Genomic DNA, 14,411 nt, shown 5'->3' with positions numbered 1-14,411 from the left:
ACAGTAAGAGCTGTTCGGCAGTGGAATTTGCTACCAAGGAGTGTGGTAGAGTCTCCCTCTTTGGAGGTCTTTAAGAAGAGGCTTGACAGGCATATGTCAAGAATGCTTTGATGGTGTTTCCTGCTTGGCAGAACTTTCTCCCTCCTATATATGACATCCTTTCATATATTTGAACATGGCTATCATATCACCCCTTAACCTTGTCTTATCCAGGCTAAACATACCCAGCTCCCTAAGCCGTTCCTCATAAGGCATCATTTCCAGGCCTTTGACCAATTTGGTTGCCCTCTTCTGGACACATTCCAGCTTGTCAGTATCCTTCTTGAACTGTGGTGCCCAGAACTGGACACAGTACTCCAGGTGAGGTCTGACCAGAGCAGAATACAGTGGTACATGACCAGTCCAACGAAGTGGATGTTGAAGAATCGTGTCTTCAAAACCTTTCGTGTGACAACCTGCATTGCAGGGGGTTGGACTAGATAACTCTACAATTCTGGGATCCTGTGACTGGATAAAAAGCAGCTTCCTGCATTCCTTTGCGCCCTTTGGTGACCCTGAACATTGCCTTCCCTTGCTCCCTTCCTAACCCAGTAATGGACAGAATTGATTCTAGGGTGGGTCTTGCATTTCTCATTCTCTACCTGCCTCTCCAGGTACGTCTGCATTGCGATGGAAGCCCTGGACCAGCTACTGATGGCCTGCCATTGCCAGAGCATCAATCTTTTCGTGGAGAGCTTCCTGAAGATGGTGGCCAAGCTGCTGGAGTCAGAGAAGCCAGACCTGCAGATCCTCGGCACAAACTCAGTAAGCGTTGTGAGATTTGTTGAGTGGCGAATCTAAGGAAGAGATGCAGGGGGCAGACTTAGCTTCCCTCCTCCTCAGAGACATGGCTCGGCGGGGTGGCTAAGCAGCTGAGCAGTGAAGCAGAGAGTCCCTTGCGCCCAAACTTTATTTATTCATTTCGTAAAATCGATACACCGGTTAGAACTGTAGAGTTGGGAGGTTACCCCCAAAGATTATCCAGTCCAATCCCCTGTAATGCACGCTGTCACATGGAAGGTGGAAGGCTGTGTCCAGTTCTGGGCACCACAATTTAAGAAGGATGTTGACAAGCTGGAACACGGGCAGAGGAGAGTGACCAGCATGATCAGGGGTCTGGAAACCAAGCCTGATGAGGAACGGTTGAAGGAGTTGGATACGTTTAGCCTGAAAAAGAGGAGACTGAGAGGAGATATGATGGCCATCTTCAAATATCTCAAGGGCTGTCCCATGGAAGATGGAACAAGCTTGTTTTCTCCTGCTTTGGAGAGGAAGACTCAAGCCAATGGTGGAGTCTCCTTCTTTGGGGGTCTTTAAGCGGAGGCTTGACAGCCACATGTCAAGAATGCTTTGATGGTGTTTCCTGGTTGGCAGGGGGTTGGACTGGATGGCCCTTGTGGTCTCTTCCAACTCTATGATTCTATGATTCTAAATTACAAAAACGGAAATTCCGCCTCAACATCAGAAAGAACTTTCTGGTGGTAAGGGCTTTTGATGGTGGAAGGGGGAAGACTCTTTTTCGATGGAGGTTTTTAAGCAGAGGTTGCGTATCATTTCCCAAAATTCTTTTGCTACCTTACATTTCCACCACATATGATAAAAGGGAGTTCCTTAGTTTAACAATGAAAGAAAGGAGACTCTGCATCAGTTTCACTCCCCCCCCCCAGCCTTTGATTTAATGAAGGTAAGCAGCAGAAGAAATCACAAAATGAGTGTTATGGAGGGCTTCCCGGTGTGAGCGAGGTCTGACCCGGACACCCGTCAGGTTCCTGCTTCCTTCCAGACCCATTCCAGGGCGAACAAAGTGTCTCTTTCCCTTCTAAGTGAGACGGATGGGCCAGGAAGGGTTGGCGAGCTGTGCGGACCGTGAAATATCTCTGGCGGCTCGGCTCCTTTCCCCCTGCGATTTACTTTGTGTATTTTCCCACAGAGTGGTAATGGGGCAAGAGCATTGCATATTTTAAAATTCACGTCTCCCACCCCTTTCTCTGTCACCCTGCTCCCTGTTTCCCCACCTGCAGTTTGTGAAATTTGCAAACATCGAGGAGGACACCCCGTCGTATCACAGGAGCTACGACTTCTTCGTCTCTCGCTTCAGCGAAATGTGTCATTCCAGCCACGACGACATGGACACCCGGACAAAGTGAGTACCAGCTGGATTCATCTATCCACCCACCCACCCACCCACTCCATTTTTATCTCACCTTTTCCTCCAAGGAGCTCAAGGTGGCCACATAATTCACCAACTCCCCATTTTATCCCTACAACTGGCTCAATGGCCTGGTCTGGATTTGAACCCTGGTCTCCAAGGTCCTCGAATCATAAATTTGTAGAGTTAGAAGGCACCCCAAGAGTCATCTAGTCCAACCCCCTGCAATGCAGGAATCTCAACTACAGCATCTATGACAGATAGCCAGCCAACCTCTGCTTAAAAACCTCAAATGAAGGAGAGTCCACAACCTCCGGAGGGAGACAATTCCACTGTCCAACAGCTCTGACAGTGGAAAAGTTTTTGTGTACGTTTAATCGGAATCTCCTTTCTTGTAACTTGAAGCCATGGGTTCGAGTCCTACCCTCCAGATCAGGAGAAAACAAGCTTGTTCCCTCTTCCATGTGACAGGCATGTGAGATACTTGAAGATGGCCACCCTATCTCTTCTCAGTCTCCTCTTTTCCAGGCTAAACCTACCCAGTTCCTTCAACCATTCCTCATAAGGCTTGGTTTACCACTCCGTTCTGCCTTGGTCAGACCACACTTGGAATACTGCATCCAGTTCTGGGTGCCACAATTTGAGAAGGACGTTGACAAGCTGCAATATAGGCAGAGGAAGGCAACCAAGATGATCAAGGGTCTGGAAGCCAAGCCATAGGAGGAACGGTTGAGGGATTTGGGTGTGTTTAGAAATCAGCCCTGAGTGCTCGCTGGAAGGACAGATCGTGAAGCTGAGGCTCCAATACTTTGGCCACCTCATGAGAAGAGAAGAATCTTTGGGAAAGACCCTGATGTTGGGAAAGATGGAGGGCACTAGGAGAAGGAGACGACAGAGGACAAGATGGTTGGACAGTGTTCTCGAAGCTACGAACATGAGTTTGACCAAACTGCGGGAGGCAGTGCAAGACAGGAGTGCCTGGCGTGCTATGGTCCATGGGGTCACGAAGAGTCGGACACGACTAAAATTGTCCACACCTGGAAGCACCCTGAACACGAGCGTGTTCGACTTTAAGGGCAGCATAATACTTCCCTGTTTATCTCTGCCACCACTTTCCTGTGTCAAATTTTAGATTGTAAGCTCCTACTGGCAGGGACCTTTAGCAGTGTTTCTCAACCGGGGGCTATATGGCCCCCTGCCCCCCCGGATATTCCAAGGGGGTTGCAGGTGAAATTAAGGTCAGATCATGAAGCTGAGGCTCCAAGACTTTGGCCACCTCATGAGAAGAGAAGACTCCCTGGAAAAGACCCTGATGTTGGGAAAGATGGAGGGCACTAGGAGAAGGGGACGACAGAGGACAAGATGGTTGGACAGTGTTCTCGAAGCTACGAACATGAGTTTGACCAAACTGCGGGAGGCAGTGCAAGACAGGAGTGCCTGGCGTGCTATGGTCCATGGGGTCACGAAGAGTCGGACACGACTAAATGACTAAACAACAACAAGCCTGGAAAAGACCCAGGTGGCCCAGGTGGCGCTGTGGTTAAATCACTGAGCCTAGGGTTTGCCGATCAGAAGGTCGGCGGTTCGAATCCCTGGAACGAGGTGAGCTCCCGTTGCTCGGTCCCAGCTCCTGCCAACCTAGCAGTTCGAAAGCACGTCAAAATGCAAGTAGATAAATAGGAACCGCTACAGCGGGAAGGTAAACGGCGTTTCCATGTGGTGCTCTGGTTTGCCAGAAGCGGCTTTGTCATGCTGGCCACATGACCTGGAAGCTATACGCCGGCTCCCTCGGCCAATAATGCGAGATGAGCGCGCAACCCCAGAGTCGGTCACGACTGGACCTAATGGTCAGGGGTTCCTTTACCTTTACTAGCCTGGAAAAGAGGAGACTGAAAGGAGATAGGAGAGCCATCTTCAAACAAGAGGGAGCAAGCCTATTTTCTGCTGATGGAGAGGGGAGGACCCAAACCAATGGATTTAAATTACAAAGACGGAAATTCCGCCTCAACATCAGAAAGAACTTTCTGGTGGTAAGGGCTTTTGACGGTGGAAGGGGGAAGACTCTTTTTCGATGGAGGTTTTCAAGCAGAGGTTGCGCAGCCATCTGAGAGGGATTCTTCAGCTGCATTGCAAGGGGGTGGACTAGATGAGCCCTGGATTCCCTTCCAGTGCTACAATTCTATGCAACAAAGACCCACAGGAGTAGGAGGAGCCTCTGTCATCTTGAAGAATCCAGCTCAAGTCCTTCCTTCCTTCTGCTGCTATTTCTTGCCGGAAGATCTCTGCCAAGCCAGTTCTGGATGCGAGCATCCCTTTGGACTCCTTGAAAGCGAACCTCCCCCTAGCAGGAGATTACCGCCCCGTTTGGCATGAGCATTGAAAGAGCACCTTCCTTTCCCTTCCGACGGGGGCGATTCCTTCCTCCCCGAAGGATTAATTACGAGGAGCAGAGCCCAATGAATGTTGCTTACCACAATCCGAGCTTCTCTCTGCTCCTGGTGCTTTTAGAAAAACAGCAGGGGCTTCCTCTTCCCTCCCACCCCTCCATTCTGCCCCACAAAGAGCGTTTCTGTCTTGGATCTGATTCAGAGAGTGCTCCCCGCAACCCAGCACACAATCTCCACCTGCAATTAGCCTGCCAAAGATGCCTTTTAAATGCCTGGTCCCTCCTCAACAAAAGCTGGGTGCCACGGGGCGGGGGGAAGCTTTTCAGAGGGATAATGAATAGCCGAGGTCGGGGCGCGGGAGTTGGATCAGAACACGGTGCTTCTAGGGGGGCCTCTAAGAGCAATCGGTGACTAACCGTCTCAAGACTAGGACGTTTTTGTTTCCTGCTATGGTTCCTTTTGCATTTGTGGGTCTGCGCAGCGCCATGGCTTGTTTGCGCACAATTAAACCCCCTTGGCAGTAGGTGTCGGTTCAGCTCAATGCAGTGGCGGCAGAGCCCCCCAGGGGTGGTGGGATTTCCAGGGGGCGCTAAGAGGTACGGTTGCCCGTGTATATTACAGAATCAGAGAACCTTACGAGTTGGAAGGGACCTCCAAGGGTCATCCAGTCCAACCCCCTGCAATGCAGGGATCTCGGCTAAAGCATCCCTGACAGATGGCCACCCCACCTCCAATATTACTGATATTAATATTACTGATATTATCTATGGTAATAGTACCGTTGTAATATAACACCCTGATGTTGGGAAAGATTGAGGGCACAAGGAGAAGGGGACGGCAGAGGATGAGATGGTTGGACAGTGTTAATAATAATAATAATAACAACAATAACAATAATAATAATAATAATAATTTTATTTATACCCCGCCCTTCCCAGTCAAGACCGCGCTCAGGGCGGCTAACAAAAAAAATATCAGCACAAGTATAAAAGAAACAATTCAGTTAAAATGCAGATTAATACAATGTTAAAATTCAATTTTAAAATTAAAAATCTACAACTAAGATAAAACCATTATAAGATAAAACCTTAGGGGAGGGTAACCCCAGGGTCAGACTGCGTCAGTCCAAAGGCCAAGCGGAACAGCTCTGTCTTGCAGGCCCTACGAAAAGATGACAAATCCCACAGGGCCCTAGTCTCCTGAGACAGAGCGTTCCACCAGGTCGGGGCCAGTACTGAGAAGGCCCTGGTTCTGGTCGAGGACAGCCTAACCACCTTGTGACTCGGGATCTCCAGTATGTTATTATTTGTGGACCTTAATGTCCTCTGCGGGTCATACCGGGAGAGGTGGTACGAACATGAGTTTGCCCAAACTGCGGGAGGCAGTGGAAGACAGGAGTGCCTAGCATGCTCTGGTCTATGGGGTCACGAAGAGTCAGACAAGACTAAACGACAACAATATTACCTTTGTAGTTGTTTCAACTGGTTTTGCAGTCCCAGGGTTGCGGAAGAGATAAGGAAGTACTGATGGCTCAAGCAAATTATCATACCCACCAAGGAAGAGCCAGATGACTCTTGAGAAGCCCACAAATTAGAACAGAAAAAACCTCTGTTGACCAAAGAATTTTAGAGTTGGAAGGGACCCTGAGGATCATCTAGTCCAGGCACCCCCAAACTTCGCCCTCCAGCTCTTTTGGGACTACAATTCCCATCATCCCTGACCACTGGCCCTGTTAGCTAGGGATGATGGGAGTTGTAGTCCCAAAGCAGCTGGAGGGCCGAGTTTGGGGATGCCTGATCTAGTCCAACCCCCCGCAATATAGGAAAATGCAGCCATCCCCTGTGGGGATTGAACCTGTGAACCGTAGCATTATCAGCACTGCGCTCTAACCAACAGGTGCTTCTAGGTCCAGCTTTTACTTCGGGAGATTTAAGATCAGCCATATGCTGCAAAAGAGCCTTCCCCATATTCCCCGGAGATCTAATAACTGAGAAGTTATTAATCTCTTATGTAAAAGGAAAACAGATTTTTTTTATAAAACAAAACAAAACACAACAACCTCATTTTTTAAGCAAAGCTTTCGTGGCCATCTGCCATAGATGCTTTAGCTGAGATTCCTGGCATTTCTGTGATTCTGTGATTCCATTCCCTAAGACTCTCAGGTTAGAAATACCGCTAGTTATGTAGCAGAGAGCTGGGGGCAGATGAGAAGTCGTAGCCCCAAATGTCTGGAGGACTCCAGTTTGGGAAAGGCTAAGCTGGAGGCCATAATTCCAGGTAGGCAGCAAAAAAAAGTCTCTCTCTCTCTCTCTCTCTCTCTCTCTCTCTCTCTCTCTCTCTCTCTCTCTCTCTCTCTCTCTCTCTCTCTCTCTCTCCCAGTTAGAGCCAGTGTGGTGTAGTGGTTAAGAGCAGTAGACTCGTAATCTGGGGAACCGGGTTCGTGTCTCCGCTCCTCCACATGCAGCTGCTGGGTGACCTGGGGCTAGTCACACTTCTCTGAAGTCTCTCAGCCTCACTCACCTCACAGAGTGTTTGTTGTGGGGGAGGAAGGGAAAGGAGAATGTTAGCCGCTTTGAGACTCCTTCGAGTAGTGATAAAGCGGGATATCAAATCCAAACTCTTCTTCTTCTCCTCCCTCTCTTCCTCTCTCCCTCTCTCTCTCTCTCTCTCTCTCTCAGAATCCGGATGTCTGGGATCAAAGGTCTCCAAGGCGTGGTGCGGAAGACAGTGAATGACGAGCTTCAGGCCAACATTTGGGACCCTCACCACATGGATAAGATTGTCCCTTCGCTGCTCTTCAACCTTCAGCATGCGGAGGAAACTGAAAGGTGAGGAGAGAGAAGTAACTTTCCACCCTGGGGGTTCCTGGAGTGGGAATGCTGTCAGAGGAGCAGCTAGAGCTCAAAGAGCATGTCTGGGCACTCTCATGGAGGCATCTATCGAATAACTGAAGGCTCCTTTAAGGAGAGGGGGCGTGGCTTGTGAAGGCCCCAGGTATGATCCTCAGCATGACCAGGTATGCCCAGGTAAGGCTGCTGCCCAAAACCTTGGGCAGTTGCTGCCAAAGTAGAAAATAGTGGGCTCAGTGAGCCAGTGGCCTGTCTACCTCCAAGGCAGCTTCCTGTGTCCCTGTCAGCCCCAAATTCTCCATCCATTGCGGAGGGGGTCCGCTGCATCTCTGTGTGAGTTGTTGTTCTGTCTTGCCTCTTTCCGGTCGGCTTCCGCTGGGGGCGAGGTGGGAAGTTATCCGTCCGCATCTGTGCATGGGGTGGGATTGCATTCACCCCCTCACTCCCAGTGCAGCTGGGTTGCAAAATGACCCAGAGGAGGGTACCTGTTGGGTCTCTGTATGCTGGGTTTGATCCTGCCTTTTTCCTCTGATGAACCATGGCGAAATGTCTGCAGCTGGGTGGCTTCTTCCTGCTCCACATTCCCAAGATCATGTTTTTCTAAGTGTCATGTGGCTCCAGGTTTACTTCAGCAGGGTCTGGGTGGGAACATGCCAGTTTACCTGCGAGATCAGCTTACGCCAAATACACCCACTTGACTTCTTCGATCTGTGGAGCTGGCACTGCTACAGGGGCTACCTAATACCAATGGACATTATGTAGGAAATAAATCTTTTATTGTGACAGCATTTATCCTCTGGAACTCCCTGCCTCTTGAAATAAGGAAGGTGCCTTCACAGAAATCAGGAAGGTGCCTGCTAAAAACATTTTTTGTTTCGGCAAGTCTACCCAGATGTATAGAATATGGATGCCTGATTTAATTTGTTTACAGTTTGGTTGAATATTTGAAAGCGTTTGTACTGATAATTTTATTTCTTTATTCTCTTTGGGGCTTTTTTAAAACAATCAAGGGGTGTATAAATTTTATGAAATAAATACTCCAGCCATTTGGAGCAGCTTTCCAAACACAACTCAGAAAGAGCTGCGGCCTTGCATTTTTGCGCTGTGCGGTATCCAGACCTGGGTCTGAAATGCATCTGAAGTCTCTGCTCTCTTCTCCTCTAGCCGTTCTCCGTCTCCCTTGCAAACAACCGAGAAGGAGAAAGAAAACCCAGCAGAGCTGGCCGAGCGATGCCTGAGGGAGCTGCTGGGCCGGGCAGCTTACGGTAACATCAAAAACGCCATCAAACCTGTCCTCATGTAAGTCCCCGGTGATCCTGCATCGCTCCCCATTGAACTTGCCTCAGTGGTCCCATCGGGGTGGGGGGGTCGGTTTGCCTAACCAGAAGAGCGGGAGTTTGTTGGGATGTGATACATAGATAGCAGTCAAGTACAACATTCCTTGTTTTCCTAGAGTGGACATGCAAGGGGATGTTTGGCCCAGCCAGTCGGAACTTCCTGTTTCCTCCTGGCCTGGAGCATCCTTGCTTTTGCATGTGATAGAAGGTGGGCGTGACCTTACCTGCGCAGGTAACAAAACCACAAGGCACACAGCCCTCCTCCTTCTTTTTTCCATCTTCCTTTCGCCGTGTGAACTGCAGTGACTGTCAGTCTGCAGTCACTGGGATTAACCCCCCATGTGGGGTAGATCCACATGTATATACTTTGTAACTAAGTCTGCCTTCAGGGATCCATCTGTGAACTGAATGTGTGAGTAAAGTTCTTTTATATACTTTAAACAAGATTGTGGCGTGTTTATTCTTTTAAGAGGGATATAAGGGGACTTACCAGGAATCTGATATTAAGAGTCTTAAACAAGCCTGCAACCAGTTATCCGCTGTGCGTTTAAAAGGGAAATGTAAAACTCTACTATGTAAAGGAACTTGCTAGCGCAGGTTAGGAAGGATATTAATAAACAATATATCCTCTCCTGCCTCCCTGAACATTCCCACAGGCTTTGCATCCCCACGTTCTCTCAGTGGATCTACACACAGGGAAAACATGCTATAAACTAGTCAGAAGTTAAATCGTTATAACGGTGAAAAAATCCTTTGGAAAATCACAAAGAAAATTCTTTTGCTCTCTAGCGCCACCTGGTGTTGCATGTTTATGACGCATTCAAAACACTGTTTTTTGACTCATGTAGCTGAGTCCTTTGTCTCTTTCTCTATCCCTCCTTCCCTCTCTCTCTGTCTGACCAGCTATTTTTGGCTGGAATCCTTAAATCGATTTTCACATGAGAAATGGCTAATCTTGGATACAGAAAAACCGAGCTAGCAGGGTTTTTTTTTTTAAATTTCCCAAACAAAGAAACTGAACTCTAAACAAGCGATAGATTTGCTTCTCTAGTTCAGGTGGTTGATTTCTAGATTCCCAGGGAGAAGCCGATTTGTTTTCTACTCCAAGAGCTGGCTGTGTGTGTTACCTGCCTCCCTGCAACCACTTGCCATGGCCTCTTGCCTGACGCTCTGGGACCAGGGACCGTCCTCCAGCTCCAGATGCTCCAGATGTTTGTTGGGTGCCTCTGCTAAACAGTGTCCTTTCCCTTCTTTCCCAAAAGCCACCTGGACAACCACACGCTGTGGGAGCCAAAGACGTTCGCCATCCACTGCTTTAAGATCATCATGTACTCGATCCAGGTGAGAGTCACCACGGGGAGAGGGCCTCTGCTTCCCGCGCTGAAAGGAAAGCGGGTCCGGGTTGCACTTTGCCAAGGGGCAAAGCTCCTCTGCGCACACACACACACAAACATCTTTTCAACCCTATGGGGTCCTGCGAATCCACCTGCTTCCTGGCGGAAGTTTATAAAAGGATCCCTGGCGTGCGGAAAGAGGGCAGAGAAAAGTTTGCCTCCCTCTTTTGCAATGCTAGAACTCGCAGGTGTGTGATGCAGCCGGAGATTTGCGACAGACAAAAGATACGGCTTTTTCTGCAGTGCACGGTTAAGCTGTGGAACTCACCGCTGCAAGGTGGCAGTTGTGGGATGTGATACATAAGAAGCAGTCAAGTACAACATTCCTTGTTTTCCTAGAGTGGACATGCAGGGGAATGTTTGGTCCAGCCAGTTGAAAGCTTCCTGTTTCCTCCTAGCTGGAACATCCTTCCTTTGCATGTGACTGAATGTGGGCGTGACCTTACCTGTCCAGGTAACACAAAAGGACAGGACACGCAGCACACTCTCTCTTTGACTCCATCCGTCGTTGGACCAGCTTTTTAGCTAGAAATGCTCTGTTGGCCAACATCCTAAATACCCTTCCCACGTACATCAAGAATCATAGAATCATAGAGTTGGAAGAGACCACAAGGGCCATCCAGTCCAAACCCCTGCCAAGCAGGAAACACCATCAAAGCATTCTTGACATACGTCTGTCAAGCCTCTGCTTAAAGACCTCCAAAGAAGGAGTCTTCACCACACTTCTTGGCAGCAAATTCCACTGTCGAACAGCTCTTACTGTCAGGAAGTTCTTCCTAATGAAGTTGCACATCATGGGATGCAAACATGCATAGCTCCACACTGATATCAACTTGCCCTCATTTACCCATTTGGTCTCAGCTATCACACTCTAGTAGTAGTAGTAGTAGTAGTAATTATTATTACTACTACTATTATTATTTATTTATATCCTGCCCACCTGGTGAAGGGAAAGAATTGCCAATTGTATTATTGAGCCAATCTGATCCTATAGTTTGCATTGCCTGCATTGTATAATTCTGAGTGTATGGCTCAGCCCCCCCCCCCCCAATATTCCCCTTTGCTTCTATGCCTCTATGTGTCAAACGTTGTGTGCCTCTGTGCTATCAAGGCTAAGAGCTGACCTTGTCTAGAACACAGGAAAACAGGCTTTATCAGCAGAGGAGCCTGACGCTGAGAGTTGCTAGTTTGACTGACGCATAGTCTTCTGAAGGCCTTGTTGAGTCAGAATGTGCTTGCGCACAAGAAGAACAGGATACGGATTTCCCTAATATGGACTTGCAATTTGCGTGCACACACTTACAGAGGAGGGGGGGAGAAGAGCACAAAGGAGTGGATAAAAGCCTCATGTAAAAGTGTCTTTTTACTCTTGTCATCAGGAGTCTCTCTATATATAGAGATTAAAACTCTTTCTCTGAAACTCAACCCCCGGTGTCGTTTTGACTATCTTTTGTCCTTGCCTGGGTGCAACGTAAAGGACCCATAATAAGCTGATAAGGCTGCGTTTTCCCAGCCACTCTCGACGGCTCCCAGCAGAATAGTAAAAATATGATAAAACATCGAATAGTAAAGACTTCCCTAAACAGGGCTGCCTTCAGATGTTTTCTAAAAGTCAGATAGTTGTTTATTTCCTTGACATCTGTTGGGAGGGTGTTCCACAGGGCGGGCGCCACCACCAAGAAGGCCCTCTGCCCGATTCCCTGTAACCTCTTGAGGAAACAGCGAGGGAACTGCCGGAAGGCCTTCGGCACTGGACCTCAGTGTCCGGGCAAAACGATGGGGGTGGAGACGCTCCTTCAGTCTGCTTGCAGATAGGGTCTCAGCCTGCGTACCAGATGGAGCTGGTAGACAGCTGCCCTGGACACAGAATTGACCTGCGCCTCCATGAACAGATGAGAGTCCAAAATGACTCCCAGGCTGCGCACCTGGTCGTTCAGGACCAGGGAGTCCCCCACACCTGCTTGTCCCCTGTAAACATGCATAGCTCCACACTGATATCGACTTGCCCTCATTTACCAAACCCTTTGGTCTCAACTAACGCACTCTAACCCCTGTTACATTGGCAACCAGGCCTTCCGCAGGGGCTGTTGACATTCCATTCCCATATCTTACTGTCCTGTCCCATCTCAAGGAGATGGTGGATTTGAACTCTAGCCTTAACTCAAAACAGACATAGGCAAACATCCTGGCTGACCATTGGTGCAGGTAAGATTACATGTTCACATAAGGAAAGAGTTAGTTACAGGTAGGTAGCCGTGTTGGTCTGAGTCGAAACAAAATAAAAAAATTCCTTCAGTAGCACCTTAAAGACCAACTAAGTTTTTATTTTGGCATGAGCTTTCGTGTGCATGCACACTTCGTCAGATACACTGAAACAGAATCCACCAGACCCTTATGTATATTCAGAGGGTGGGGGTGGAGGTGATGGGAATGGGTGATGGGCTGATAGGAGTGGTAAACCTGTTGATGACTGTTAACGACTGTTAATGACTGCAATTGGTCTTGGAGGGGGGAGGGAGGGGAAGCAAGTGCTGAGGTGCTAAGGAAAGCTTGATAATGTATAATGAGATAAGAATCCTATGTCTTTGTTCATTCCAGGTGGCTCCATGGTTTTAAGCTTGCTAATGAGTTGCAATTCGGCAACTTCTCTTTCCAGTCTGTTTCTGAATTTTTTCTGTAATAAAACAGTTGCTTTGAGATCTTGTATAGAATGTCCTGGGAGATTGAAGTGTTCTCCTACTGGCTTCTCTGTCTTGTGATTCCTGATGTCAGATTTATGTCCATTTATCCTTTGGCGTAGGGTTTGGCCTGTTTGTCCAATGTAGAGAGCTGAAAGGCACTGTTGGCATTTGATGGCATACACAATGTTAGAAGATGAGCAATTAAATAGTCCTGAGATGGTATGTTGGATACTCATAAGGAAAGAGTAAGGGTTACAAAATGCAGGCATGCAGGAACCATTCATCAATGCATTCTGCCTAGAAGGTCAAATGCAATTAATATTGAAAACGTTAGGACAAAATGTGACATCAACATTTCCACATCGTCGCGATCTTACATTCTTTTCTCCCCTCATCCCTTCTGTCCGTTCGCTCTTCCAGCCCCAGCACTCTCACCTCGTGATCCAGCAGCTTCTAAGCCACTTGGATGCCAACAGCAGGAGCGCGGCCACGGTTCGGGCCGGGATAGTGGAGGTCCTGTCGGAGGCCGCCGTCATCGCAGCCTCGGGATCGGTTGGTAAGGAGCCAGGGTGGGACCCCCGAGACGGTGCTGTCCGAGGACAGAGCGTTGCCCACTCCCAGCAGATAAATCTCTAGCCACCCGCCCGCTCCAAAGTATAGCAGGGTTGGAAGAATCGGGACAGGCCAAAGCAAGCCATTCTTTGCGTGTTTAAACTGTGGAACTCGCTGCTGCAGGAGGCAGCAGCGATGGTCACCAGCCTAGATGGCTTTAAAAGAGGAGCGGAGAAATTCCTGGAGGAGGAGAGGGCTATCAATGGCTACTAACAGGATGGCTCTACTCTGTTTCCACACTTGGGAAACAACTGATCCAGCAGGCTATTCTTATGATATTATCACTGGCAAGGCACTGATGAGTCAGAGATCAATACCAGACAAATCAATGGGAAATATTGATGGGGAGTTTAGCCTGGAGAGGCATTTATAGGTATTTTTTATTCATTTATTGCATATACATCCCAGCTTTTTTCCCAAGGATCTCAAGGTGGTGGGTTCGGTTCTCGCAACCCCTCCTCACTGAATCCCCACAATACCCCTGCGAGGTAGGTTAGCCTGAGAGCTCGGTGACTTGCCCAAGGCTCACCCCCAGCGAGGTTCATGGGTGTGTAGGGGCATTTGAACTCTGACACTCTAACCACTATACCACGCTCCCTCTTAAGATCAGAAACTGGGCTAAAAGCAAGGAACTGCTGTCTCAGGTCCAAACTAGGCCTTTAAGCACTTGGGGATTGTTTTTTTTTTTGCCGCAAAGGGACCATTGAGGGCTGTTTGATCCATTTTTTGTCAGTTGTATTAGTCTTTATGATTTATGGGTGTACAGTTCTGTAACAAGAAGAGAAATATATATATATATATATATATAAATTAAGTCTATAAACAGTTTAAAACTCGCATCAACCTTCTAAACATCTGGACGGACTTGTCTGAACAAAAAATGTTCTTTAACTGGTGCCAAAAGGAGCAGCAAAAGTGCTGGCCCGATATCCAGAGGCAGGGAGTTCCAAAGGGCAAAACCAT

The 14,411-nt window shown here is 48.3% G+C and overlaps 1 protein-coding gene across 1 annotated transcript in view; it reads left to right on the top strand.

Annotated features, from left to right (window-relative positions):
• EFR3B (EFR3 homolog B) overlaps positions 1–14,411 on the top strand; it is a 58,965-nt gene that overhangs the window by 17,760 nt on the left and 26,794 nt on the right. Inside the window, 6 exon segments of the mRNA XM_060273201.1 lie at positions 654–804; positions 2,061–2,182; positions 7,254–7,403; positions 8,589–8,723; positions 10,024–10,102; positions 13,257–13,392. Coding sequence (XP_060129184.1) covers positions 654–804; positions 2,061–2,182; positions 7,254–7,403; positions 8,589–8,723; positions 10,024–10,102; positions 13,257–13,392 — 773 coding nt within the window.

This window comes from Zootoca vivipara, chromosome 3, assembly GCF_963506605.1.
Source record: "Zootoca vivipara chromosome 3, rZooViv1.1, whole genome shotgun sequence".
In the NCBI taxonomy this organism is placed as follows: domain Eukaryota; kingdom Metazoa; phylum Chordata; class Lepidosauria; order Squamata; family Lacertidae; genus Zootoca; species Zootoca vivipara.
Note: the sequence above shows the minus strand (reverse complement) of the source record. Positions and strands in the feature narration are given on the sequence as shown.